The following is a 22,895-nucleotide window of genomic DNA, read 5'->3' on the forward strand; positions in this document are numbered from 1 at the left end:
TCTGTTTTTCCCCAAGCCTTTGGGAGGTTTTCTATGTTGAAGGTAGTATATAAATGCAAGATGGTACGTGCAGCCTGGTATGAGGTAAGTCATTTCTCCTATCAGCTACAGTTGGTGTAAAGATGGGAGAGAGTGTTAAAAAAGGGAAAATAGAAATGTATTGGAAAAAGTCTTTTCACAAAGATGATGGCAAGATCAGATATCAAAAATATTTATTTTTCGGTGTAAAAGGTATGTTTAATTATATAATTGTGTTTATCATTATCATTTCTATATTAACATCTTCATAATCTGCATTTTATTAGGAGTCTCTGGCTTGAGGCAAAGTGATATAGTATTTCTAAATATAATTACAGTCATAATTTTTGTGAAACCCACTCAGAAGCTTGTAAATACATTGTAGTTGTAAAAACTAATACAAGTTGATGATGCTTGCTGCTCTCTCAAGGTAGAATTTGTGGAAGGTTGACGATGTTTAGTTTGTTAAGCATTAGAAAAAGATAGGAGAATATCCTGTGTGATGAGAATTTTGTTTTTTACTGTCACATTTGGAATAGCAATGAGTGGAAGTGGCTTAATGCATTCAAATTCCACACGTAGATCAGCATTCTGCTCACATCAACCCCAAGTTGATGTAGAGTTAACTGTGCTGAAATTCGAATCGGCAATCAATGGCCTGAAAATTGCGGTCTCGCCAGGTGCGTACAATGCTGGTTCTCAGCACGCGATGTGCATGCACTGAGAACCGGCTTTTGCGATGATCGCACGCATCCCTGCAGGAAAGACATGCATGGGGCCAAGATTGGGCTATTTGCTCAACTCTTGCCCAGCGAATCTCCTTCAAACTCTTATGCCTGGTAAAAGCAGGTGTGTAGCCTACTTTTACCAGAGTAAGAGTTTTAAAACATAGAAAACTTAAATGTAATCAATAATTTTTATATTAAAAACCCTGTCCTTTAAGGTAAGTTTATTTTTAACCCTGTTAAAACACATTAAAAAACATTAAAAAAAATATTTATTTTTCTAAAACATTTAATTACATTCAATTTCAATGAATTTTAAATATGTGAGGTTTTTTTTAATTTATTGTGTTATGGTTCCGTTTTTGGGGGGCATTCTCATTGATAGTAATGGGTGCTCATACAAATAGAGTTCCCATTATTATCAGTGAGAATACTAGATGTTCATTGGTGGTCCACGCCCACGTGATCCCAGCATACGCAAGATATGTTCCCGTACACTGGACTGCAAAACTAGGCCTTCAAGTGTAACCGTTCCTCTGGGACCACCAGGTATTTTCGTAAATTTTACTCAGGTCGGAGGCGTTTGCCCAAAGGAAAGCTCTGACCGCAATTTCCCCCCCAATATTTTGCAACTTTTTGTCGAGATTCAATGTAGAATAAAATTTTTCTGAGCTTGGGGCTGGGACATATTGTTGAAGTAGAGTAGATGGAGCTTTACTCCACAGCTAACTGCTATCATTGTAGACCAGATAGTTTAGTTGGTAGAACTGTCTCCTCCAGGTTGTGGATTTAAGCCCCATATGTTGCCAACCTCGAAAAGTAACAAAAGTAGACCAATGGCTTTGAAAAAAGCTGACAACACAAAAAGGGTCCTGAGTATGAGCATACACATTTTAAAAACAAGCACTCACCCTAAAAGTGCAGCTGGACATGGGTTATAATTTAAACTGTAGTTACACCCAACATATCTGCACTTGTATTGGAGAGGAAAAAGTACATGGAAGCCTGAAATAAGATAAAAATGTTGGTGTGGGGAGTGGTGCTGAATGGTGGAGGAAGGAGTCTGGGGCATGCGTTTCCTCATAACCTTGTTGCATTTTCCAGTATTTTGGAATCTACAATAAACATGAGCACAGCATTTTTCATTAACTTAAAAAGGAACTACATTTTGCTCAATTTTATTGAAAATTACTCTCCCTTAGCCATTTTGTGAAAGAATAATATTCCTTTAACATGTTTTTCTCACTGAAGCAACAGATAATCTATTACTATGAGAAAAACATATCAATTATTTGTTCTTTTAAATTGCATAAGAACAAATTGAGGGTTTTATTGATCAAAGGATAATTCTATTCATACTTGGAAATGGCAAATTCAGAGTTCACTGAGATATCCAATTTCCCTCCTTCATCCTCCCAATTTATGTTGGCATTTTGCTCCCTCTTTCCCCTCGATTTCCCCCTAGGATCTTTCCCCTGTCCCTGACTCAAGCTGGCACTTCTTCCACCCCAAGTTAATGCTGGCTGGTACTCTCCTTCCTTTCCACTCTCCTGTAATATTGCATTTTTCTCTGCCAATGCACTACATTCGCCTTCCCTGCACCAAAAGCAGAATTCACAGCCCCTCCTAAGGGGAAGTACTTATCTAGCTTCCCCTTAGTCGCCTCAACTAGCATTGATGCATTTATCATAGATGCATTTAAGGGGAAGCTAGAGAAACATATGAGGGAGAAAGGACTAGAAGACTGTTCAGAGAAGAAAAAGAGGAAATAGCAGATGCTCTGACCTAAAAAGGGAGAAAGGGATAGACTGAGTAATTACAGGCCAGTCAGCCGAAAATCAGCAGTGGACAACTTATTAGACAAAATTCTGAGGGACAGGATAAATCTTCATTTAGAAAGAAGACTGGCGAATGATACCTAAAGAGTTGACAGTGGATAGGCAATGGCAAACATTTAAAGATCACATGGGTAAACTTCAACAATTGTACATCCCTGTCTGGAGTAAAAATAAAACGGGGAAGGTGGCTCAACCGTGGCTAACAAGGGAAATTAAGAATAGTGTTCAATCCAAGGAAGAGGCATATAAATTGGCCAGAAAAAGCAACAAACCTGAGGACTGGGAGAAATTTAGAATTCAGCAGAGGAGAACAAACGGTTTAATTAGGAGGGGGAAAATGGAGTATGAGGGGAAGCTTGCCGGGAACATAAAAACTGACTGTAAAAGTTTCTATGGATATGTGAAGAGAAAAAGATTAGTGAACACTAACATAGATCCCTTGCAGTCAGAATCAGGTGAATTTCTAATGGGGAACAAAGAAATGGCAGACCAGTTGAACAAATACTTTGGTTCTGTCTTCATGAAGGAAGACACAAATAACCTTCCGGAAATACTAGGGGACCGAGAGTCTAGTGAGAAGGAGGAACTGAAGGAAATCCTTATTAGTCAGGAAATTGTGTTAAGGAAATTGATGGGATTGAAGGCCGATAAATTCCCGGGGCCTGATAGTCTGCATCCCAGAGTACTTAAGGAAGTGGCCCGAGAAATAGTGGATACATTGGTGATCATTTTCCAACAGTCTATCGACTCTGGATCAGTTCCTATGGATTGGAGGGTAGCTAATGTAACAACACTTTTTAAAAAAAGGAGGGAGAGAGAAAACGGGTAATTATAGACCAGTTAGCCTGACATCAGTAGTGGGGAAAATGTTGAAATCAATTATTAAAGATGAAATAGCAGCGCATTTGGAAAGCAGTGACAGGATCGGTCCAAGTCAGCATGGCTTTATGAAAGGGAAATCATGCTTGACAAATCTTCTGGAATTTTTTGAGGATGTAACTAGAGTGGACAAGGGAGAACCAGTGGATGTGGTGTATTTGGACTTTCAAAAGGCTTTTGGCAAAGTCCCATACGAGAGATTGATGTGCAAAATTAAAGCACATGGTATTGGGGGTAATGTACTGATGTGGATAGAGAATTGGTTGGCAGACAGGAAGCAGAGAGTCGAGATTAACAGGTCCTTTTCAGAATGGCAGGCAGTGACTAATGGGGTGCCGCAGGGCTCAGTGCTGGGACCCCAGCTATTTACAATATACATCAATGTTTTAGATGAAGGAATTGAGTGTAATATCTCCAAGTTTGCAAATGACATGAAACTGGGTGGCGGTATAAGCTGTGAGGAGGATGCTAAGAGGCTGCAGGATGACTTGGACAGGTTAGGTGAGTGGGCAAATGCAGTATAATGTGGAAAAATGTGAGGTTATCCACTTTGGTGGCAAAAACACGAAAACAGAATATTATCTGAATGGCGGCAGATTAGGAAAATGTGATGTGCAACGAGACCTGGGTGTCATGGTGCATCAGTCATTGAAAGTTGGCATGCAGGTACAGCAGGCAGTGAAGAAGACAAATGGTATGTTAGCCTTCATAGCTAGGGGATTTGAGTATAGGAGCAGGGAGGTTGTACAGGGCCTTGGTGAGGCCTCACCTGGAATATTGTGTTCAGTTTTGGTTTCCTAATCTGCGGAAGGACATTCTTGCTATTGAGGGACCACAGCGAAGGTTCACCAGACTGATTCCAGGGATGGCGTGACTGACATATGAGGAGAGACTGGATCGACTGGGCCTGTATTCACTGGAGTTTAGATGAATGAGAGAGGATCTCATACAAACATATAAAATTCTGACGGGACTGGACATGTTAGATGCAGGAAGAATGTTCCCAATGTTGGGGAAGTCCAGAACCAGGGGACATAAGAATATAAGAATTAGGAGCAGGAGTAGGCTATTCTGCCCTTCAAGCCTGCTCCACTACTATCCCCATATCCCTTGATTCCCTTAGTATCCAACAGATACCCTGGACCTGATGGTCTCCATCCTAGGTTTTAAAGAGTTGGCTACAGAGATTGGTTCTGATCTTCCAGAATTCCCTAGATTTTAGAACAATCCCCGTGGATTGGATGTAGCAAATGTAACCCTGATATTCAAGAAAGGAGGGAGAGAGAAAACAGGGAACAAAAAGCCAGTTAGTCTGACATCAGTAGTAGGAAAAATAATCTATTCTTTGGGACGTGTAACAGGGCACTTAGAAAGTCATAATATGATTGGGTAGAATCAACACGGATTTATAAAAAGGAAATCGTGTTTAATCAACACGGATTTATGAAAGGGAAATCGTGTTTGACAAATCTGTTCAGAGTTTTTGAGGATGTAACTTGCAGGCTCGATAAGGGAGAACTAGTGGATGTAGTGTAGTTAGATTTTCAAAAAGCATTCATTAAGGTGCCACACAAGAGGCTATTACACAAAATTAGGGCTCATGGGATTGGGGGTAATATACTAGCATGGATTGAAGATTGGTTAACAGAATGAAAACAGAATATGAATAAACAGTTCATTTTTGGGTTGGTAGACTGCAAGAAGTTGGGTACCGCAAGAATCAGTGCTTGGACCACATCTATTTACGATCTGGGGGGACTGTCCTATGAGGAGAGATTGAGTAGTCGATACCTATATACCCTCGAGTTTTGAAGAATGAGAGGTGATCTCATTGAAACATAAAAATTCTTAAGGAATTTGACTGGGCAGGGAGGATGATTTTCCTGGCTGGGGAGTCTAGAACTAGGGGTCACCATTTCAGTATAAGGGGTCGGCCATTTAGAATCGGTGCTGGGACCACAACTGTTTACAATATACATAGATGACCTGGAAGAGGGGACAGAGTGTAGTGTAACAAAATTTGCAGATGACACAAAGATTATTGGGAAAGCGGGTTGTATAGAGGACACAGAGAGGCTGCAAAGAGATTTAGATAGGTTAAGCGAATGGGCTAAGGTTTGGCAGATGGAATACAATGTTGGAAAATGTGAGGTCATCCACCTTGGAAAAAAAACAGTAAAAGGAATATTATTTGAATGGGGAGAAATTACAACATGCTGCGGTGCAGAGGGACCTGGGGGTCCTTGTGCATGAATCCCAAAAAGTTAGCTTGCAGGTGCAGCAGGTAATCAGGAAGGCTAATGGAATGTTGGCCTTCATTGCGAGAGGGATGGAGTACAAAAGCAGGGAGGTCCTGCTGCAACTGTACAGGGTATTGGTGAGGCCGCACCTGGAGTACTGCGTGCAGTTTTGGTCATCTTACTTAAGGAAGGATATACTAGCTTTGGAGGGGGTGCAGAGACGATTCACTAGGCTGATTCCGGAGATGAGAGGGTTACCTTATGATGATAGATTGAGTAGACTGGGTCTTCACTCGTTGGAGTTCAGAAGGATGAGGGGTAATCTTCTAGAAACATTTAAAATAATGAAAGGGATAGACAAGATAGAGGCAGAGAGGTTATTTCCACTGGTCGGGGAGACTAGAACTAGGGGCACAGCCTCAAAATACGGGGGAGCCAATTTAAAACTGAGTTGAGAAGGAATTTCTTCTCCCAGAGGGTTGTGAATCTGTGGAATTCTCTGCCTAGGAAGCAGTTGAGGCTAGCTCATTGAATGTATTCATATCGCAGATAGATAGATTTTTAACCAATAAGGGAATTAAGGGTTATGGGGAGCAGGCGGGTAAGTGGAGCTGAGTCCACAGCCAGATCAGCCATGATCTTGTTGAGTGGCGGAGCAGGCTCGAGGGGCTAGATGGCCAAGTCCTGTTCCTAATTCTTATGTTTATGTTCTTATAAATAGCATGAATGAATTTCAAATTCAGATGGAGGGTGAGAAAGTTGGATCTCAAACCAGCATACTAAACTTAAATAAAGGAGACTATCAAGGTATGAGGGCAGAGTTGGCTAAAGTGGATTGGGAAAATAGATTAAAGTGTAGGACGGTTGATGAACAGTGGTGATCATTTAAGGAGATATTTCACAACTCTCAAGAAAAATATATTTCAGTGAGGAGCAAAGGATGTAAAAGAAAAGATAGCCATCTGTGGCTAATTAAAGAAATAAAGGATGGTATCTAATCAAAAACAAGGGCATACAAAGTGGCCAAAACTACTGGGAGAACAGAAGATTGGGAAGCTTTTAAAAGCCAGCAAAGAATGACTTAAAAAATGATTAAGAAAGGGAAGATAGACTATGAAAGTAAACTAGCACGAAATATAAAAACAGATAGCAAGAGTTTCTATAGGTATATAAAAAGGAAAAGAGTGGCTAAAGTAAATGTTGGTCCCTTAGAGGACAAGACCGGGGAATTAGTAATGGGGAACATGGAGATGGCAGAAACTCTGAACAAATATTTTGTATCAGTCTTTACAGTAGAGGAAACTTAACAATATTCCAACAGTGGCTAGTCAAAGGGCTATAGGGGGTGAGGAACTTAACACAATCGCAATCACTAAGGAGGTGGTACTCAGTAAGATAATGGGACTAAAGGCGGATAAATCCCTTGGACCTGATGGCTTGCATCTTAGGGTCTTAAGAAAAGTAGCGGCAGAGATTGTGGCTGCATTAGTTTTAATTTACCAAAATTCCCTGGATTCTGGGGAGGTCCCAGCAGATTGGAAAACTGCAAATGTAACGCCGTTATTTAAAAAAGGAGGCAGACAAAAAGCAGGAAACTATAGACGAGTTAGCCTAACATCTGTGGTTGGGAAAATGTTGGAGTCCATTATTAAAGAAGCAGTAGCAGGACATTTGGAAAAAAAAAATTTGGTCAGGCAGAGTCAGCATGGATTTATGAAGGGGAAGTCATGTTTGACAAATTTGCTGGAATTCTTTGAGAATGTAACGAACAGGGTGGATAAAGAAGAACCAGTGGTTGTGGTGTATGTGGACTATCAGAAGGCACTTGACAAGCTGCCACGTAAAAGGTTACTGCACAAGATAAAAGTTCACGGGATTGGGGGTAATATATTAGCATGGATAGAGGATTGGATAACTAACAGAAAACAAAGAGTCGGGATAAATGGTTCATTCTCTGGGTGGCAATCAGTAACTAGTGGGGTGCCGCAGGATCAGTGCTGGGACCCCAACTATTTACAATCTACATTAACGACTTGGAAGAAGGGACCAAGTGTAATGTAGCCAAGTTTGCTGACGATACAAAGATGGGAGGAAAAGCAATGTGTGAGGAGGACACAAAAATCTGCAAAAGCACATAGACAAGCTAAGTGAGTGGGCAAAAATTTGGCAGATGGAGTATAATGTTGGAAAGTGTGAGGTCATGCACTTTGGCAGAAAAAATAAAAGAGCAAGTTATTATTTAAATGGAAAAAGATTGCAAAGTGCTGCAGTACAGCGGGACCTGGGGGTACTTGTGCATGAAACAGCAGGTGATCGGGAAGGCCAATGGAATTTTAGCCTTTATTGCAAAGGGGATGGAGTATAAAAGCAGGGAAGTCTTGCTACAGTTATACAAGGTATTGGTGAGACCACACCTGGAATACTGCATGCAGTTTTGGTTTCCATATTTACGAAAGGATATACTTGCTTTGGAGGCAGTTCAGAGAAGGTTCATTCGGTTGATTCCGGAGATGAGGGGGTTGACTTATGAGGAAAGGTTGAGTAGGTTGGACCTCTACTCATTGGAATTCAGAAGAATGAGAGGTGATCTTATCGAAACATATAAGATTATGAGGGGGCTTGACAAGGCGGATGCAGAGAGGATGTTTCCACATAGGGGAGACTAGAACTGGAGGGCATAATCTTAGAATAAGGGGCTGCCCATTTAAAACTGAGATGAGGAGAAATTTCTTCTCTGAGGGTTGTAAATCTGTGGAATTCGCTGCCACAGAGAGTTGTGTAAGTTGGGACATTGAATAAATTTAAGACAGAAATAGACAGTTTCTTAAACGATAAGGGAATAAGGGGTTATGGGGAGTGGGCAGAGAAGTGGACCTGAGTCCATGATCGGATCAGCCATTATCGTATTAAGTGGCGGAGCAGGCTCGAGGGGCCGTATGGCCTACTCCTGCTCCTATTTCTTATGTTCTTATGTAAATAAGATGAAAAATTTCTTCATTCAAAAGGTTGTGCTTCTGGAATTCTCTACCCCAGAAGGCTGTGGATGCTCAGTCATTGAGTATATTCAAGACAGAGATGTTTCAATGAGATCACCTCTCATTCTTCTAAACTCTAGAGAATATGGGTTTAGTCTACTCAATCTCTCCCCATAGGACAATCCCCTCATCCCAGGAATCAGTCCAGTCAACCTACGTTGCAATCCCTCTAAGGCAAGAATACCCTTTCTGGGATCTGTGTTTGAATACTTTCCAGATTGGTGGGATGAATGCATTTTCTCTTTCTCTCTCTCTCTCTTGGTTGTAAGGGTTATATGTAATTAAGTTTTGAAACTTGCATTCCAGTTGCTAGTAGTTTCCATTTGCCAGTGACCATTTGCCTAAAATCTCGATTAAAATTGGCTATATTACTCTGAGACGTCACAAGGATGACTGATGTGGGAAGTGGAAAAATCATACAGGTCCAATAGAGAATCATCTTTAAAGGTTAAGGATAAGCTATGTTGTTGTAATAGAGTAAAGGATGTGTTACTCTGCACTTGACCCAAACTATACTTGATCCTGGGAGCGTTAGATGCTGATACTAGGTGACAAAGTGAAGAAGTGTTTAAATCTCCATCATCTCAATGAGTGGCGGAACAATTCAGCAGAAAAGCAGAATTATGTAAAATGTTCATTGTATGTATATGGGCAAAGTCAGGACTTTGCGGTCAGTAGTGAAGAAACGGCGGTCACTGCTGACCGCAAAATAAGCTGCCCACAAAGTTTTGGTAGCCTCTAGAAAGCAGGCTTCCTCTGTTCCAACGTCACTTTGAATTTAGCAGCTTCCAAAGCGGATCTGTGGTGTCCAGCAGCAGGCCAGCTGATTAGCCGATCAGATTGAAGAATTCTCATGGATGGCAAAGCAAGGAATATAAATCGCATTTAAATCATTGTACAGAAAACAAAATAATAATTGGGACATGCACATGGGGTTAAGGAAGAAACGCAAATATCAGAACACAAACTATAATTTTTTTTGAACGTGCAATTTTTAAATGTTCTTCAGAGAGAATGAGACTCTACACTTGTAAAATTTTGTTTTTCAGGGCCAGAGAGGTTGTTCAATTCTAATTATGACTTAGTACACTGTTTAAAAACTCAGTTATTTCTGATTGAACAAGGCTTAACTTTTTAATTTTGCTTTTGTAACTTTTTAATTGGTCCTTACAGCAAGAATAGTTTGTAATTAGTTGAAGTTGATGACAAATCAGTGATTTCTAATTGGTTTCATCTGCGAGAACTGCAACAGAGCATCCTGTGGAGGAGCAGGTTATTTCTGACAGCAACTTTCAGGTTTCCACATTTAATTGTAAATGTGCAGACGCCAGAACTTGCTCTCCGACTTGCCCCATAATAACAGTGAGTGTAGACAGTCTCATTGTTATTAGTACTGCAAATTCTAGACCCATGTAATTTAATTGAACTACAACCTGAGACCTTGCATAATAATTAAATTTAAAAATATTGCTAAGAATTAAACGAACAAAACAAGAATAATGCCAAAATCCAGGGAGACTATAGAGGCTCCAATATATCTGCAATATACAGTGATGCAGCCTATAATACATATTTCTGATGCTCCTTCTTCCTTAGTAGTGCTTTGGAATTACAGCCTGCTTCATTCTCAGCTGTGTTTTTGGGGAAAGTCCTGAGTGAGGCCAGATTTCTTACAAATTGTAGGTGAAGGTAGAGTATGTCAGCAAGAGAATTACGCAACAGTCTCATAACATTTTGCCTCTTAAAATGGTGACACTTCCTCTTCAACTTAGTTATGCAAAGGAACAATGTGTTTCTCTGCACAATGCACTTTTGTGATATTTTTTCCCTTTGTGTTGCAGAAGTGAATATTATGTGGGCAGCCCACCAAGTCCATCACAGCTCTGAAGACTACAATCTGTCGACAGCTCTCCGGCAGTCAGTATTACAGAAATACTCTTCCTGGGTAAGTCATTTGTGAAATATCGTATTAGAAGTATGAGGAGCAAATCCCACTGTCATTATTGACTGCTGAAACAGGTGGCCTATTCGCTCAATTGAAAAGTGTAAAGAATTTGTTAATCCTATGCTGCAGCCAGTCCAGATTTTCCAGGACGCTGTCTGCCAAGTGCATTCACTTGTGAACCCTCTTGAAGTGCAGGGGCCGAAATTCAGGGTCTCAGAAAGACCCATTACTGTCCGTTTGCAGCGGTCATGCTTTGGAATCCCGTGGCCGCCGTTTTGTGGTCAACTGACTGACCTGACCCAAATTCAGATTGGGGATTTTTTGTCCTGGACCTGATACCGCCCGATGCTGATGACCGCTGCAAGCGCGTCATCAGAATGCACACCGTCGCTTCCCCTCACTTTAAAAATGCACCGGCCGAAATTCAGTTTGAAAAATCGTAGCCCCGCCGCACGGTGCCCCGACAGCTTTCTCTGTCGGTGCACCTTTTGTTGACTGTGCGGCCCGGCAGCACTGCGGCCCTTCAAGGGGAAGGCCCACTGCCACAGCCACCATGTATTTATTTTTTCCGGCCAACTTCCTGATCGGCCGGCATGATAGTGCCCACTGGTTCGGCCGGGTTGCCAACAGGCAGCCTGGTACCCCCTCTTGGGTGCCAGGCCGCTGGCCTGACCGAAACCTTCCCTGGTGGCCCAGTGGCCGAAGATAAAAACTGACAGATTCTCTCCCCTTTAACGGAGGGGAGAGAGCGTGGTGACGTACATGCGCTGTGATGTCACCGGGACTCCGCCACTGATTGACAGCGGCGGAGTCCCGGTCCTGACCCAAATTCAGCCCCTCAGCCTGACGTCCTGACTATCTCCCGCCCCCACTATGACCGATTTCCTTTGGAACTTTGAAAAAATGTTAAAGTCCTGAAAACCGATCATCCGACCGCATCATGGATCCCTGCAGTAAGAACATTAAAAAAATCGTAGGTGCACCAGCTTTCTTGCGCTACTGAATTTCGGCCCCACAGTCTCTTGTATACTTACAGCACTAGTTATATCTTGTAAGCATAACTAATTGCGCTCAGTGGATCTATTTGAATGATTATATTTTGCATTGCTGTAAAGTCCACAGTGGTGCACTGAAGTATATTTTGTATTTCATACTGCAGTATAAATGTAAATATTTGGATAAGCTATAAATGCAGCTTTGATTGCACATGGTTGCTGGAGCTCCCAATTTCTGTTGTAACTTTCTGTGCTATATTGTATCTCAACATCGTTTTGGAGGGGGAAGAGGTTACCTGCACAATGAGCAACCAACTGTGCTCCTTTCCTTTCCAGATCATGGCGAAAGCAGAATGGCCTGGAATTTCCGGTCCTGATGATGGTGAACTGGCAGTGTTCGCTGTCATTTCGCCTTTTGAAACTGACCGCAACTTCAAGATTTAGCGCATGCACAGCCTAACATAGAAATCCTGAAGTTGGGGTCTGTCATTCACTGCTCCTCGACATGCTGCACTGTGCTCCCTACCCTTGGCAGTCAGTGCAATCCCCCAATTCATGGAAACTGAGGAAACTTTGGCTCTTGCACGGTAATACCGCTGTTAAATTCCTCACTAAAAGTTAGACCCTTTTGAATTAGATGTAACTGGGGTTTTAACAGAATATTGACTGTTAAACAAAGGTTATGGCCCTAAAAAATGTATTTACATTTTTTGGTGTGTCAAATGTATCCGTTGTAATAAAAATTAAGATGTTTAAGAAACTTTGAAAAAAAATAATTTTTCTTAGTTTGTTCATCTTTATTTCAGGTTTGCCTTTTCCCCATGTGATAGCCCCAATCTTTGATTTGATCTCTAAAATGTTTTTAAAGTTAGAAGAAAGGAGCTTACCCACTCCCTGGCTTGCTGTCTGTGAGAATTTGGCGTCTGATTGGCTGCTTAGACAGCTTTTTGATGTAATATCAGCTCTTCACTGGGAATCCTCATTAACGTCCATTGATTTCAAGTATGTGTCGGAAAATTCAGAATTCTCGCCACAGATATAGTGAGATCTTTCGGGGCCAGTGATGAATGCTTTTGGTTCGCAGTTGACTGCAAATTATGGTCCATTTAAAAAGTCCACCAACAAAATCTCCTTTATTTGTTAAAAAGGGAAATTCTTGCCATTCTTTCTTTAGTTTGCCCTTACCCCATGCACCATTAAATAGGCAACTTTCTGCAAGGCATCTGTCGATGTCATGTTTAAGTTGACTGTAAGACTGAACACTTTTTCCCTTTCTCTCTTTGGGGAAGCACCCTGATTGTACTCAACACCATTTTGTGATGTTGGGACTGAAATCAGGATCAGACTGTGCCCAGAATCGCAGAAGGGAATTCAAATCCTATCAGACTGGCTTGTGCATTACCGTTCCAAGGAAACAGAGAGCACTGTTTTTTTTTAAACAATTCCGGACCAATTTTACAAAATGGGAAAACTTGCCATTTCCTTGTAGAGACCACATGCTGACTGTTGACAATGTGTCCCTGTGGCAATTACTGTTTTCAAATCAATTAACTTTTTTGATTTGCTACTCCATTTATATAAGTTTATATTTCTGTAGGGAAAGGAAAAATAGGACCCATAACTTTTTCTCTGGATGGAGTCAGAACACAATCTTTTCATCTCTGCAACCTTGCTATAAATTCAGCCCAGGCAGATGGGATGAAAGTTTTGTGTTCATTGGCTGCAAAGATATTGTGTGAAATTGAGTTTCCACAGTTTGGTACAAATTGACACTAATAGGCATATGTTTCTCAGTTCATTAATTTTAGCAAAAAAAGTAGATGTGTGTATTTTGCCTTGGGTTTCTCTGCCCTCCACTTTCCCTCATCTCCTTTCTGTCTTTTGCTTCTATCTCCATTTTGTTTCCCTCTGTCTCCCTGCATTGGTTCCCATCCCCCTGCCATATTAGTTTAACTCCTCCCCAACAGCACTAGCAAACACTCCCCCTAGGACATTGGTTCCTGTCTTGCCCAGGTGCAGACCGTCTGGTTTGTACTGGTCCCACCTCCCCCAGAACCGGTTCCAATGCCCCAGGAATTTGAATCCCTCCCTGCTGCACCACTGCTCAAGCCACGTATTCATCTGAGCTATCCTGTGATTCCTACTCTGATTAGCACGTGGCACTGGTAGCAATCCCAAGATTACTACTTTTGAGGTCCTACTTTTTAATTTAGCTCCTAGCTCCTTAAATTCATCTCGTAGGTCCTCATCCCGTTTTTTACCTATGTCGTTGGTACCTATATGCACCACGACAACTGGCTATTCACCCTTCCTTTTCAGAATGTCCTGCACCCGCTCCGAAACATCCTTGACCTTTGCACCAGGGAGGCAACATACCATCCTGGAGTCTCGGTTGCGGCCACAGAAACGCCTATCTATTCCCCTTACAATCGAATCCTCTCTCACTATTGCTCTCCCACTCTTTTTCCTGCCCTCCTGTGCAGCAGAGCTGCCCTTTGTTAAATCCCACTCTTACGTGAGGAGCTGATATCGGAAAGATTTGCCTGGAAGAGCGCCGATGTGAGTGACAACGCTGACACACTGCTGTGTGTGCGCAGCTCAGACATCAATGGTGCCCATCACCTTGGTGCCAGTTAAAGTTTACGTTGATTGATAAGTTGTATTTAACCCTTTCACGGTAAGGAATCACCAGTGTGTAATGGTCCAGCTGTCTGAGACAACGTGCAACAAGGTTATGTTCAATAACAAAACTTTAATACCAACGTTGGTCTGAAATCATAAGTAACACAGCCAATAACACCCAACCCCTGCCCACATCCCACTTTTCCCACCATTGACATAAATCACATGGTCAACATGTCCAGCAACACAGAATACAAAGGCAAAGCAGGAGCGTTGTCCCCAGCCCCCATACATTGCACCAAATTGCATACACCCAGATGGAGATATAACACAGCCATGCACCTCACTTTTCTTCCCCCCTCTCTTTCTTCTCCCCATCTCTATCCTTTCTCCTCCTCGCACCACGGCGTCTGGCCGAGGAGCTCCTCAGGCAGTGCTTCATTGCGGGGGATGAAGGCAGATGCGTTGGTTAGACAGGTACGGGAGCGGGGGAGTGCCAAGGGGGCAACATTCTCTGATGCAGAAGCAGGATTTTGGTCCTTGCTCACATCTGGTGCTCGCAGTGGAGTGCGGAACCTAGGGGTGGAGTGCCGCACTCTGGGAACATTGGGAGGGCTGTGACAGCAGTGTTCCTGGCTATTGCATCCAGGGACTCCACCATGTGCGGAATGTACTTGGACATGGTGGCCAGGTGTGGGGATATGCTCCCCAAAGCTTCGATGAGCTGGTCACCAATGTCTACAGTCCTCCTGGACAACTGAACCATCTCTCCGCTGTCATGTCGCGCTCGTGGAACAGACTTGCCGCGTCCACGAAGCCTCCGCGGGATCGGCGCCGTTCTGGGGACAAGTTGGGTGCCCTGAGGAGAGGTGCTTGGGGCCGGCACCTCCAGAGTGGAGGCGGGAATGACCGGAGGACCACTAGATGGCCTTGGGGTGGAATGGCTTCTGTAGGTTCCTCGAAGCCAGCATTCTCATCCATAGAGAACAGACGCAGCGGATTGAAGGGTGAGAATCGGAGCTCCTCAGCACCAGATGTAGTGGGATCGTCCGTCGACTCCTGCCCCGCGCCCCCACCTTCTGGCCTCTGTAGCCTTGCCTGAGGCCGCGCTGCTGGCTGAGCTGCAAGACACAAATTAGGTTGTTAGAGGAGAAGGAGAAGGTGAGTCCAGCGCTACACACAGCATATGCATGACAAAACCACTACCGCTCTCAAAATCATCGCAGACATCACATTGTGGATTGCAATGATTTTCATTCGGCCAGCATTATTTCTATGACATTTTTAGAAATCATCTATCATATATGATTGGTCGGATATGAGTTGATGTGGCATCTATTGACTTTACATCATGCAATGGTGTAAGCTTTACTCACGTGGCATCACTTCAGGGTCTGCAGATGCGTCCGTGGCTGTCCGGGGCTGCTTCCCCACGAGTGTGAGCACTCACTCCTCCATGTCAGTGATGTTGCTGGGGACTGGTGGCCCCCCACCCGTTCGCCTCTGCACGGACCTCATCGTCGATAGCTTCTTCTGTAAAAGGTGACAGGACGACATGGCATGAGATCATTGCGTGATATCATTGCAAGGTAATGTCACAGATCCTGATACAACACATAACCGACAGATGTAATCATGATTATTATGATTATTATCATTCTTTACCTGAAGACGTACACTGTGACCGCAGGCTTTAAGTAAAACATTCCCGGTAAAGGTGGAAGACCTCACATCTGCTGATAGTCACTCATGACCGTTACAAATCAAATTATATAAATACATAAGTACATGTAAATCAATTTAATACTTACTCTTGCGGATTCCACAAGGTGATTCCATCGTTTGCGGCATTGGTTGCCCTCAGGCACCTCGTAGGTCGCCGACGAGACCACCTCTGCTATCTCAGTCCATATCCTCTGGTAGGCCTTTGGGGTGGGCTTCCCACGCCCCCCCCGTGTCAAATCACCCCAGCGTGACTCGACCTCCTGCAGGAGGGAGGCATTTGCCTCGTCCGAGAACCTCCTGGCCCTTTTGCGCCCTCCAATGTGTTCCTCTCCCACCTCACTGCTCTTGCCAGCGTCAGTCTCCACAGCGTGCTGATGCCTCCTCCTCTCCCTCCATTATAGGGCAAATTCGGTCAAATATGTGGCTGGTAACAGCTGCTTTTTGTTTGCCTACTCGCTGTGAAGCTCTAAAGTCTCCCTCTTTCCTCCCAAAGCAGCCAGGCAGGCCACATCGTTCGCATGCCAGACACGAGGCTCCCAAAGCGAGCGCTCTACTCTGAACTCCTTCACGGCAAATGAGCCAAAGGTGGGCAGAGGAAACATTGCAGGGACACCCTCAAAGCCTCCCTGATAAAGTGCAACATCCCCTCTGACACCTGGGAGTCCCTGGCCAAAGACCACCCTAAGTGGAGGAAGTGCATCCGGGAGGGCGCTGAGTACCTCAAGTCTCATCGTCGAGAGCATGCAGAAATCAAGCACAAGCAGTGGAAAGAGCATGCAGCAAACCAGTCCCACCCACCCTTTCCCTCAACGACTATCTGTCCCACCTGTGACAGGGACTATGGTTCTTGTATTGGGACTGTGCTGCCACCTAACGACTCATTTTTAGAGTGGAAGCAAGTCTTCCTCGATTCTGAGGGACTGTTTATGATGATGATGATGATATGATGACTATGGAGATAAATTAGGAATTACCTCTTTGGTTTTATGTCTTTGCTGGGTTGGCTGTGGAGATTTAAGTGAGGAACTGCCATTATGGTTAGATCTAGGAGAATTTTTTGGGATGGATTTTTAGGATTTGCGATGACCTATCCTTCAGTCCCATAGACATGAATTTTCTTTTAATATGATGTATTACTACAGCCCTGTAGACCATGGCAGTTTTGAGGGCCTGGTCTTCAAACACTGTTTTCCACAGGCGGCCGAAGGCTGCACTGGTGCACTGGGGGAGGTATTGAATCTCGTCGTCAATGTCTGCTCTTGTTAATAAAAGGCTCCCCAGGTAAGGGAAGTGGTCCACGTTGTCCAGGGCCTCGCCATGGATCTTGATAACTGGGGGGCAGTGCTGTGCGGCAAGGACAGGTTGGTGGAGGACCTTTGTCTTACGGATGTTTAGCGTAAGGCCCATGCTTTCATGCGCCTCAGTAAATACGTCGACTATGTCCTGGAGTTCAGCCTCTGTATGTGTGCAGACACAATCGTCGCTAGAGTCGTCGCTAGAGTCCCCCTCAGCCGTCTTCTCCCTGTGGCCGAGGAGCTCCTCCCGGAGTCGCAGTGCGGATTTCGTCCCTTACGGGCCACAATGGACATGATTTTTGCAGCGCGACAGTTGCAGGAAAAATGCAGGGAACAGCGTCCCTGTACCTGCTCCATTGTACCTGCCAACTGGTTCCGTTTGCCCATTTCCTTTTCCCTCACTCCATTTCTGCTTCCTGCTCTCTGACAGCTTTGGCTCTTGACTCCATTTGGCTACCTGCTCTGCCTTGGCCTCACCCTATGTCTCATATACAGGCATCCTTATCTACCACAATTTGCCTAGCCTCATTCTCAATCAATGAGCAACGTCACGGGTGATTTACCAGTTTACAAAAAAATGAGCACCGATGTTATCTTGTAACTGCTTGAGTAGTACCGATGTGTAGTATTAACTACGTTTTCTAACTCTCTGACTTTATACAATGTTTATTTTCTTCCAGTTCTTCAATCTTCCAATGGCTCTCTTCATTCCTCCCTCAGTTTTTGCTGTACATCTCCAGTTTAACCTGTTGTATCAATTCTGGATTCACACAGAGGTAACACTCTTTTTTCATTAATTATAAATGTATTTTTAATATCAATGTCTTTATTAAACTGGTATCTTTTTGTACTTGTCCTTGTGCTGTGTCTTTTGTTATTTGTTCATGAGATGTGGGCGTTGCTGACAAGGCCAGCATTTATTGCCTATCCCCAATTGCCTTTCAAAAGGTGGTGCTGAGCTGCCTTCTTGAACTGCTGCAGTCCTTGTGGTGAAGGTCCTCCCACAGTGCTGTTAGGTAGAGTGTTCCAGGATTTTGACCCAGCGACAATGAAGGAACGGCGATATATTTCCAAGTCAAGATGATGTGTGACTTGGAGGTGATGGTGTTCCCATGTACCTGCTGCTCTTTTCCTTCTCGGTGGTAGAGATTGTGGGTTTGGGAGGGTTTGGCGTGTCATAGGTACAGGTTCTGTAGCATAGACTTCTTAATGAGGATTGAAACTTTTGAGGCTTTCAAAAGACGCACATATTTTCCATGAAATCTGTGTGCTTATTAACGTAAATTATTCTTTGTTTATTAATTCAAGAAATGCTTTTTGAAGAGCAAAATATTTTTTCTATCACTGCTTTGTCGATTTTAAAAACTTGCAAAATGTTATATTTTTATTTTCCTCTAAACGTGCCAAGTGATCCTTGCAAGATTAAAGAGCTAATGAGTATGCAAGACAAAGTGCACTGTTGACAACATACACAGTTGTCTTGTATCGGAAATTGTGGGGGTGATTAACTGGGAGTGAGATCACAGAATACTCCAGCTGAAGTGTGGATAATCCAGATGATGCTGGGAGGATGGGGGAGGGGAGCAGCTGCGACTTGTGACTTGGCAGAAGTTGGAATATCCTAACTGAGGACATTCAGATTAAAATGAGACTGATATTTACTGTTAACCCTTTGAGAAGAGATTTAGGAAGTTCTGGTACACGCGTTATTAAAATGTAGTCAGGTATAAAAAATAATCAAAAAGGCTAATGGAATATTGGCCTTTATAATTAGAGGGCCAGGATAAAGAGCAGAGGGCATTTTTACCACAGCTATACAGAGCCCTGGTTAGACGACTGTGTACAGTTCTCGGAACTGCACCTTCGAAAGGATATATTGGCCCTGTAAGAAGTTCAGTGCAGATTCACCAGAATGTTAGCAGCTCCAAGGGTTAGATTATAGAAACATAGAAAATAGGTGCAGGAGTAGGCCATTCAGCCCTTCAAGCCTACACCACCATTCAATAAGATCATGGCTGATCATTCACCTCAGTACCCCTTTCCTGCTTTCTCTCCATACACCTTGATCCCTTTAGCCGTCAGGGCCATATCTAACTCCCTCTTGAATATATCTAACGAACTGGCCTCAACAACTTTCCGTGGTAGAGAATTCCAGAGGTTAACAACTCTCTGAGTGAAGAAGTTTCTCACATAGAAAGTTAAATAGTGATTTGATTGATGTTTTTAGGATTTTGGAAGTTGATAAGGTAGATAGAGAGAAACTTTCTCCGTTGGTGGGGAGTATAGGACAAGGGGACATAACTTTAAAATCAGAGCCAGTCCATTCAGGAGAGAAGTTAGGAAACACTTCTTTACGCAATGGGTGGAACTCTCTCCCACAAAAAGCAGTCGATGGTAACTCAATTATTCGATAGATTTTTGCTAGACAAGGGCATAAAAGGATATGATGCCAAGGCAGGTGGATGGAGTTAAGATACAGATCAGCCATGACAGAACAGACTCGAGGGGCTGAATGGCCTAATCCTGCTCCTGTGCTCCAAGAACCAAAAGTACCTTTTTTCCCCCCCAAACTTAAATATCGGTCAAACTCTTACCTCTCCTGTCCTAAATGGATTATCTCCCTCACTGAAATACAATGCCATAGGCAGCGATTCCCCTCTGGTACCTCGACCAAGTGTTCATTATTCATGTGTGACCGTGAGTGCTGGCAAACTGTCCCAACTACAGAGGACATCAAAGCCGAATATGATGTTTTCCAGCATCCCAGAGGCTTTACCTGTGACCCATCAGGCATGGCATCACTTTCAAGGGTCACTGTCTCCCCCCAAAAAATGAGTGGTAAATATATTTTCTTTGGAAAGGTAGCAAGGCCATTTGTTATTTTTGTCACAGTGGCATTTGCACAAGTGACAAGATAATGATTTGTTTTCTTTTGCAACTTTCATCCCTCCCTTTCTCTGCTTTAGCTGTTAATTCCTCATTGTGGTGTGTTCCAAATACTAGTTACCTCCAGAACTTTGATCAAGCAGCTATTATTCAGCTGTGAACCGTGTCAATGAATGTCAGCAGGCTATTTTTTCCGGTAGAAGCATCAGAATTTCCTGGTCTGTGTGACTTAGCGACACTGATGTGTTTCAACGTGTTTTGTGTCATTGTGCTTATGCTTGCAAACAAAGTAAAACAGATATGTCACTTTATCCAGAAAGACAAAGACATAAATGATGACTACTTTTATATGTACAAGATACGTTTAGTGAAATAAAACTGTGCAGTACTGTGGTGCAAGTCACTGTGTACAACGGGCCCAAGTTTCGGGCCGCACCTAGAACGGCGCAGCCCCGACCTGGACACCTGTTTTTCGCACCCGAAAGTGCGGCTAAAAAATACTTAGCGATTCTCCGGCTCCCTGCAGGTCCTCTGGAGCCGGGCGCGGCACAGCACGAGCTGTGGGGGTGCGTAGCCAGGTCCCTGCACAGGACCTACAGTGGGCGCGCATGTGCAGTAGCTCCAGGCGCCCAAAACTATGTGGGAGGGGCCCGAAGCACGCAGCCCCTAGCCCTGGCCGAATGGCCTCACTGGGGTTGTGTGGATCAGGCTGCTCCTCCCACGCCCAGCTCCTGTTTCCTCCCGACCCGACCTGACTCTCCCCATCCCGGATCCGACCCCCGCTCCCCCCCCCTCCAGACCGGACCCGACCCCCCCCACTCCCGACCCCGACCCCGGACCCGAACACAACCCCCCCGGCCCCCGGACCGGACCGGAACAAACCCGACTTGCCTCCTGCTCCCACCACCCCCGGACCGGACCCGCCCCGACCCGACCCGACCTGACTCGACTCCCACTCCCGCCGCCCCCTCCCCCCCCCACCGCCCCTGGACCGGACCCAACCTGACTCGACCCCCGGACCCGACCCAACCTGACCCACCTACCTTTAAATCCGGTGCTGGGGGCGGGCCCTGCCCAAAGTCTTGGGCCCGGCCAGGCCCGGCCCATTCAGCCTTCCTCTCCTCTCCTCTCTCCCCTCCCTCCCTCCCTCCCTTCTCTCCCCCTCTCCCTCTCCCCTCCCCCCTCCTCTCCCTCTCCCCCCCATCTCTCCCTCTCCCCCCCTCCTCTCTCTCTCTCCACCTCTCTCTCCCTCCCTTCTCCCCCCCCTCCATCTCCCCCCCTCTCCCTCTCCCCCCCTCCTCTCCCTCTCCCCCCCTCCTCTCCCCCTCCCTCTCCCTCCCCCCCTCCCTCCCTTCTCCCCCTCCCTCCCTTCTCTCCCTCCCTTCTCCCCCTCTCCCTCTCCCCCCTCCTCTCCCTCTCCCCCTCCCTCTCTCTCTCTCTCCCCCTCCCTCCCTCCCCCTGCCCCTCCCTCTCTCCCCCCTCTCTCCACCCCCCCTCCTCCCCCTCCCCTCGCTGTTAGAAACACAGACACTGACAGACAGAGAGTGAGAGAGACACACACAGACAGACAAAGAGATAGAGACACTGACAGAGACACACTGCGGGGGGGGGGGGGGGGGGGGGAGGCATCCCAGCACGCTGTTGGAAGGCTCCCGGTGCTGCAGTCGGTAAGTAGAAAATGTTTTATTTATTGATTTTTTTATTTTTTTTATTTTTTATTAATTTTTTTTGATTGATTTATTGGTTGATTTATTGATGCATTTATCATTTATTATTGATGATGGCTCTTTATTTGTAAAACTGAAGTGTTTAATGTTTGTAAACTTCTCTTTAAACCCCCCCCACACCCCCGTCCCCCCCCATTCCCTAAGCCTGATTTGTAACCTACGCCTGATTTTCTAAGTATAGGCAAAATTTTTCTGAGTGTACAAAAATCTACACTTACTCCATTCTAAGTTAGTTTGGAGTAAGTTTTCACTGCCTAAACTTTCAAAACGGGTGTAAGTGGCCGGACACACCCCCTTTTGAAAAAAAAAATCTGTTCCAAACTGAAACTGTTCTAACTGACTAGAACTGGAGCAAACTAAATGCCGAGAATTGCAATTTCTAAGATACTTCATTCTAAACCAGTTGCTCAAAAAAAACAGGAGCAACTCAGGCCGAAACTTGGCCCCTATTATAATGACTACAGTTTGATTTGTGGGGTCTCTTGTCTGAGAGCTTCCCAATGAGCTCTGCTACTAGATTGGTAAAGTAGTATATTCTACAAGATAACCATTATAAGAGTACGTTTTCTGGCAATATCACACTTCAGGAAGAAAAACCTGTTGATCCACATTCTTCCTCCTCACTGAACTGCACTGTACTGAAATTCAGGGGATAACATGAACCTAACTCACCTGACTGGATCCGGTGGGCCACCTGCTTTACATCCTGTCCAATTTTGCTCTCTATTGACTTCATGTCGATTGAAGTCAGAAGGGGTTTAAAATGGGCATCTGGCCTGAATCTGTCCATTTCCCGCCGACCAAGTTGGGTTAAAATTGCCCCCTAAGGCTCACTGCATTGTCTCCTATTTTAACTCACTCTTTTGGATCTCAAAACCATAGTACTACTTGCCCCTTCAGCCTTCCCTTCTTGCTACAATCTTTAGGCTTTTAAAACCCAGCCATTAATTAGACAAACTGGTGAG

General features: G+C 44.4%; 1 protein-coding gene across 1 annotated transcript in view; it reads left to right on the top strand.

Annotated features, from left to right (window-relative positions):
- Positions 1–22,895, top strand: part of agmo (alkylglycerol monooxygenase) — a 651,239-nt gene that overhangs the window by 327,796 nt on the left and 300,548 nt on the right. The window contains exons 4-5 of the mRNA XM_070879980.1: positions 10,577–10,680; positions 17,998–18,093. Coding sequence (XP_070736081.1) covers positions 10,577–10,680; positions 17,998–18,093 — 200 coding nt within the window. The remainder of the gene's footprint in view (positions 1–10,576; positions 10,681–17,997; positions 18,094–22,895) is intronic.

Source organism: Pristiophorus japonicus, chromosome 5 (assembly GCF_044704955.1).
Source record: "Pristiophorus japonicus isolate sPriJap1 chromosome 5, sPriJap1.hap1, whole genome shotgun sequence".
Lineage (NCBI taxonomy): Eukaryota > Metazoa > Chordata > Chondrichthyes > Pristiophoridae > Pristiophorus > Pristiophorus japonicus.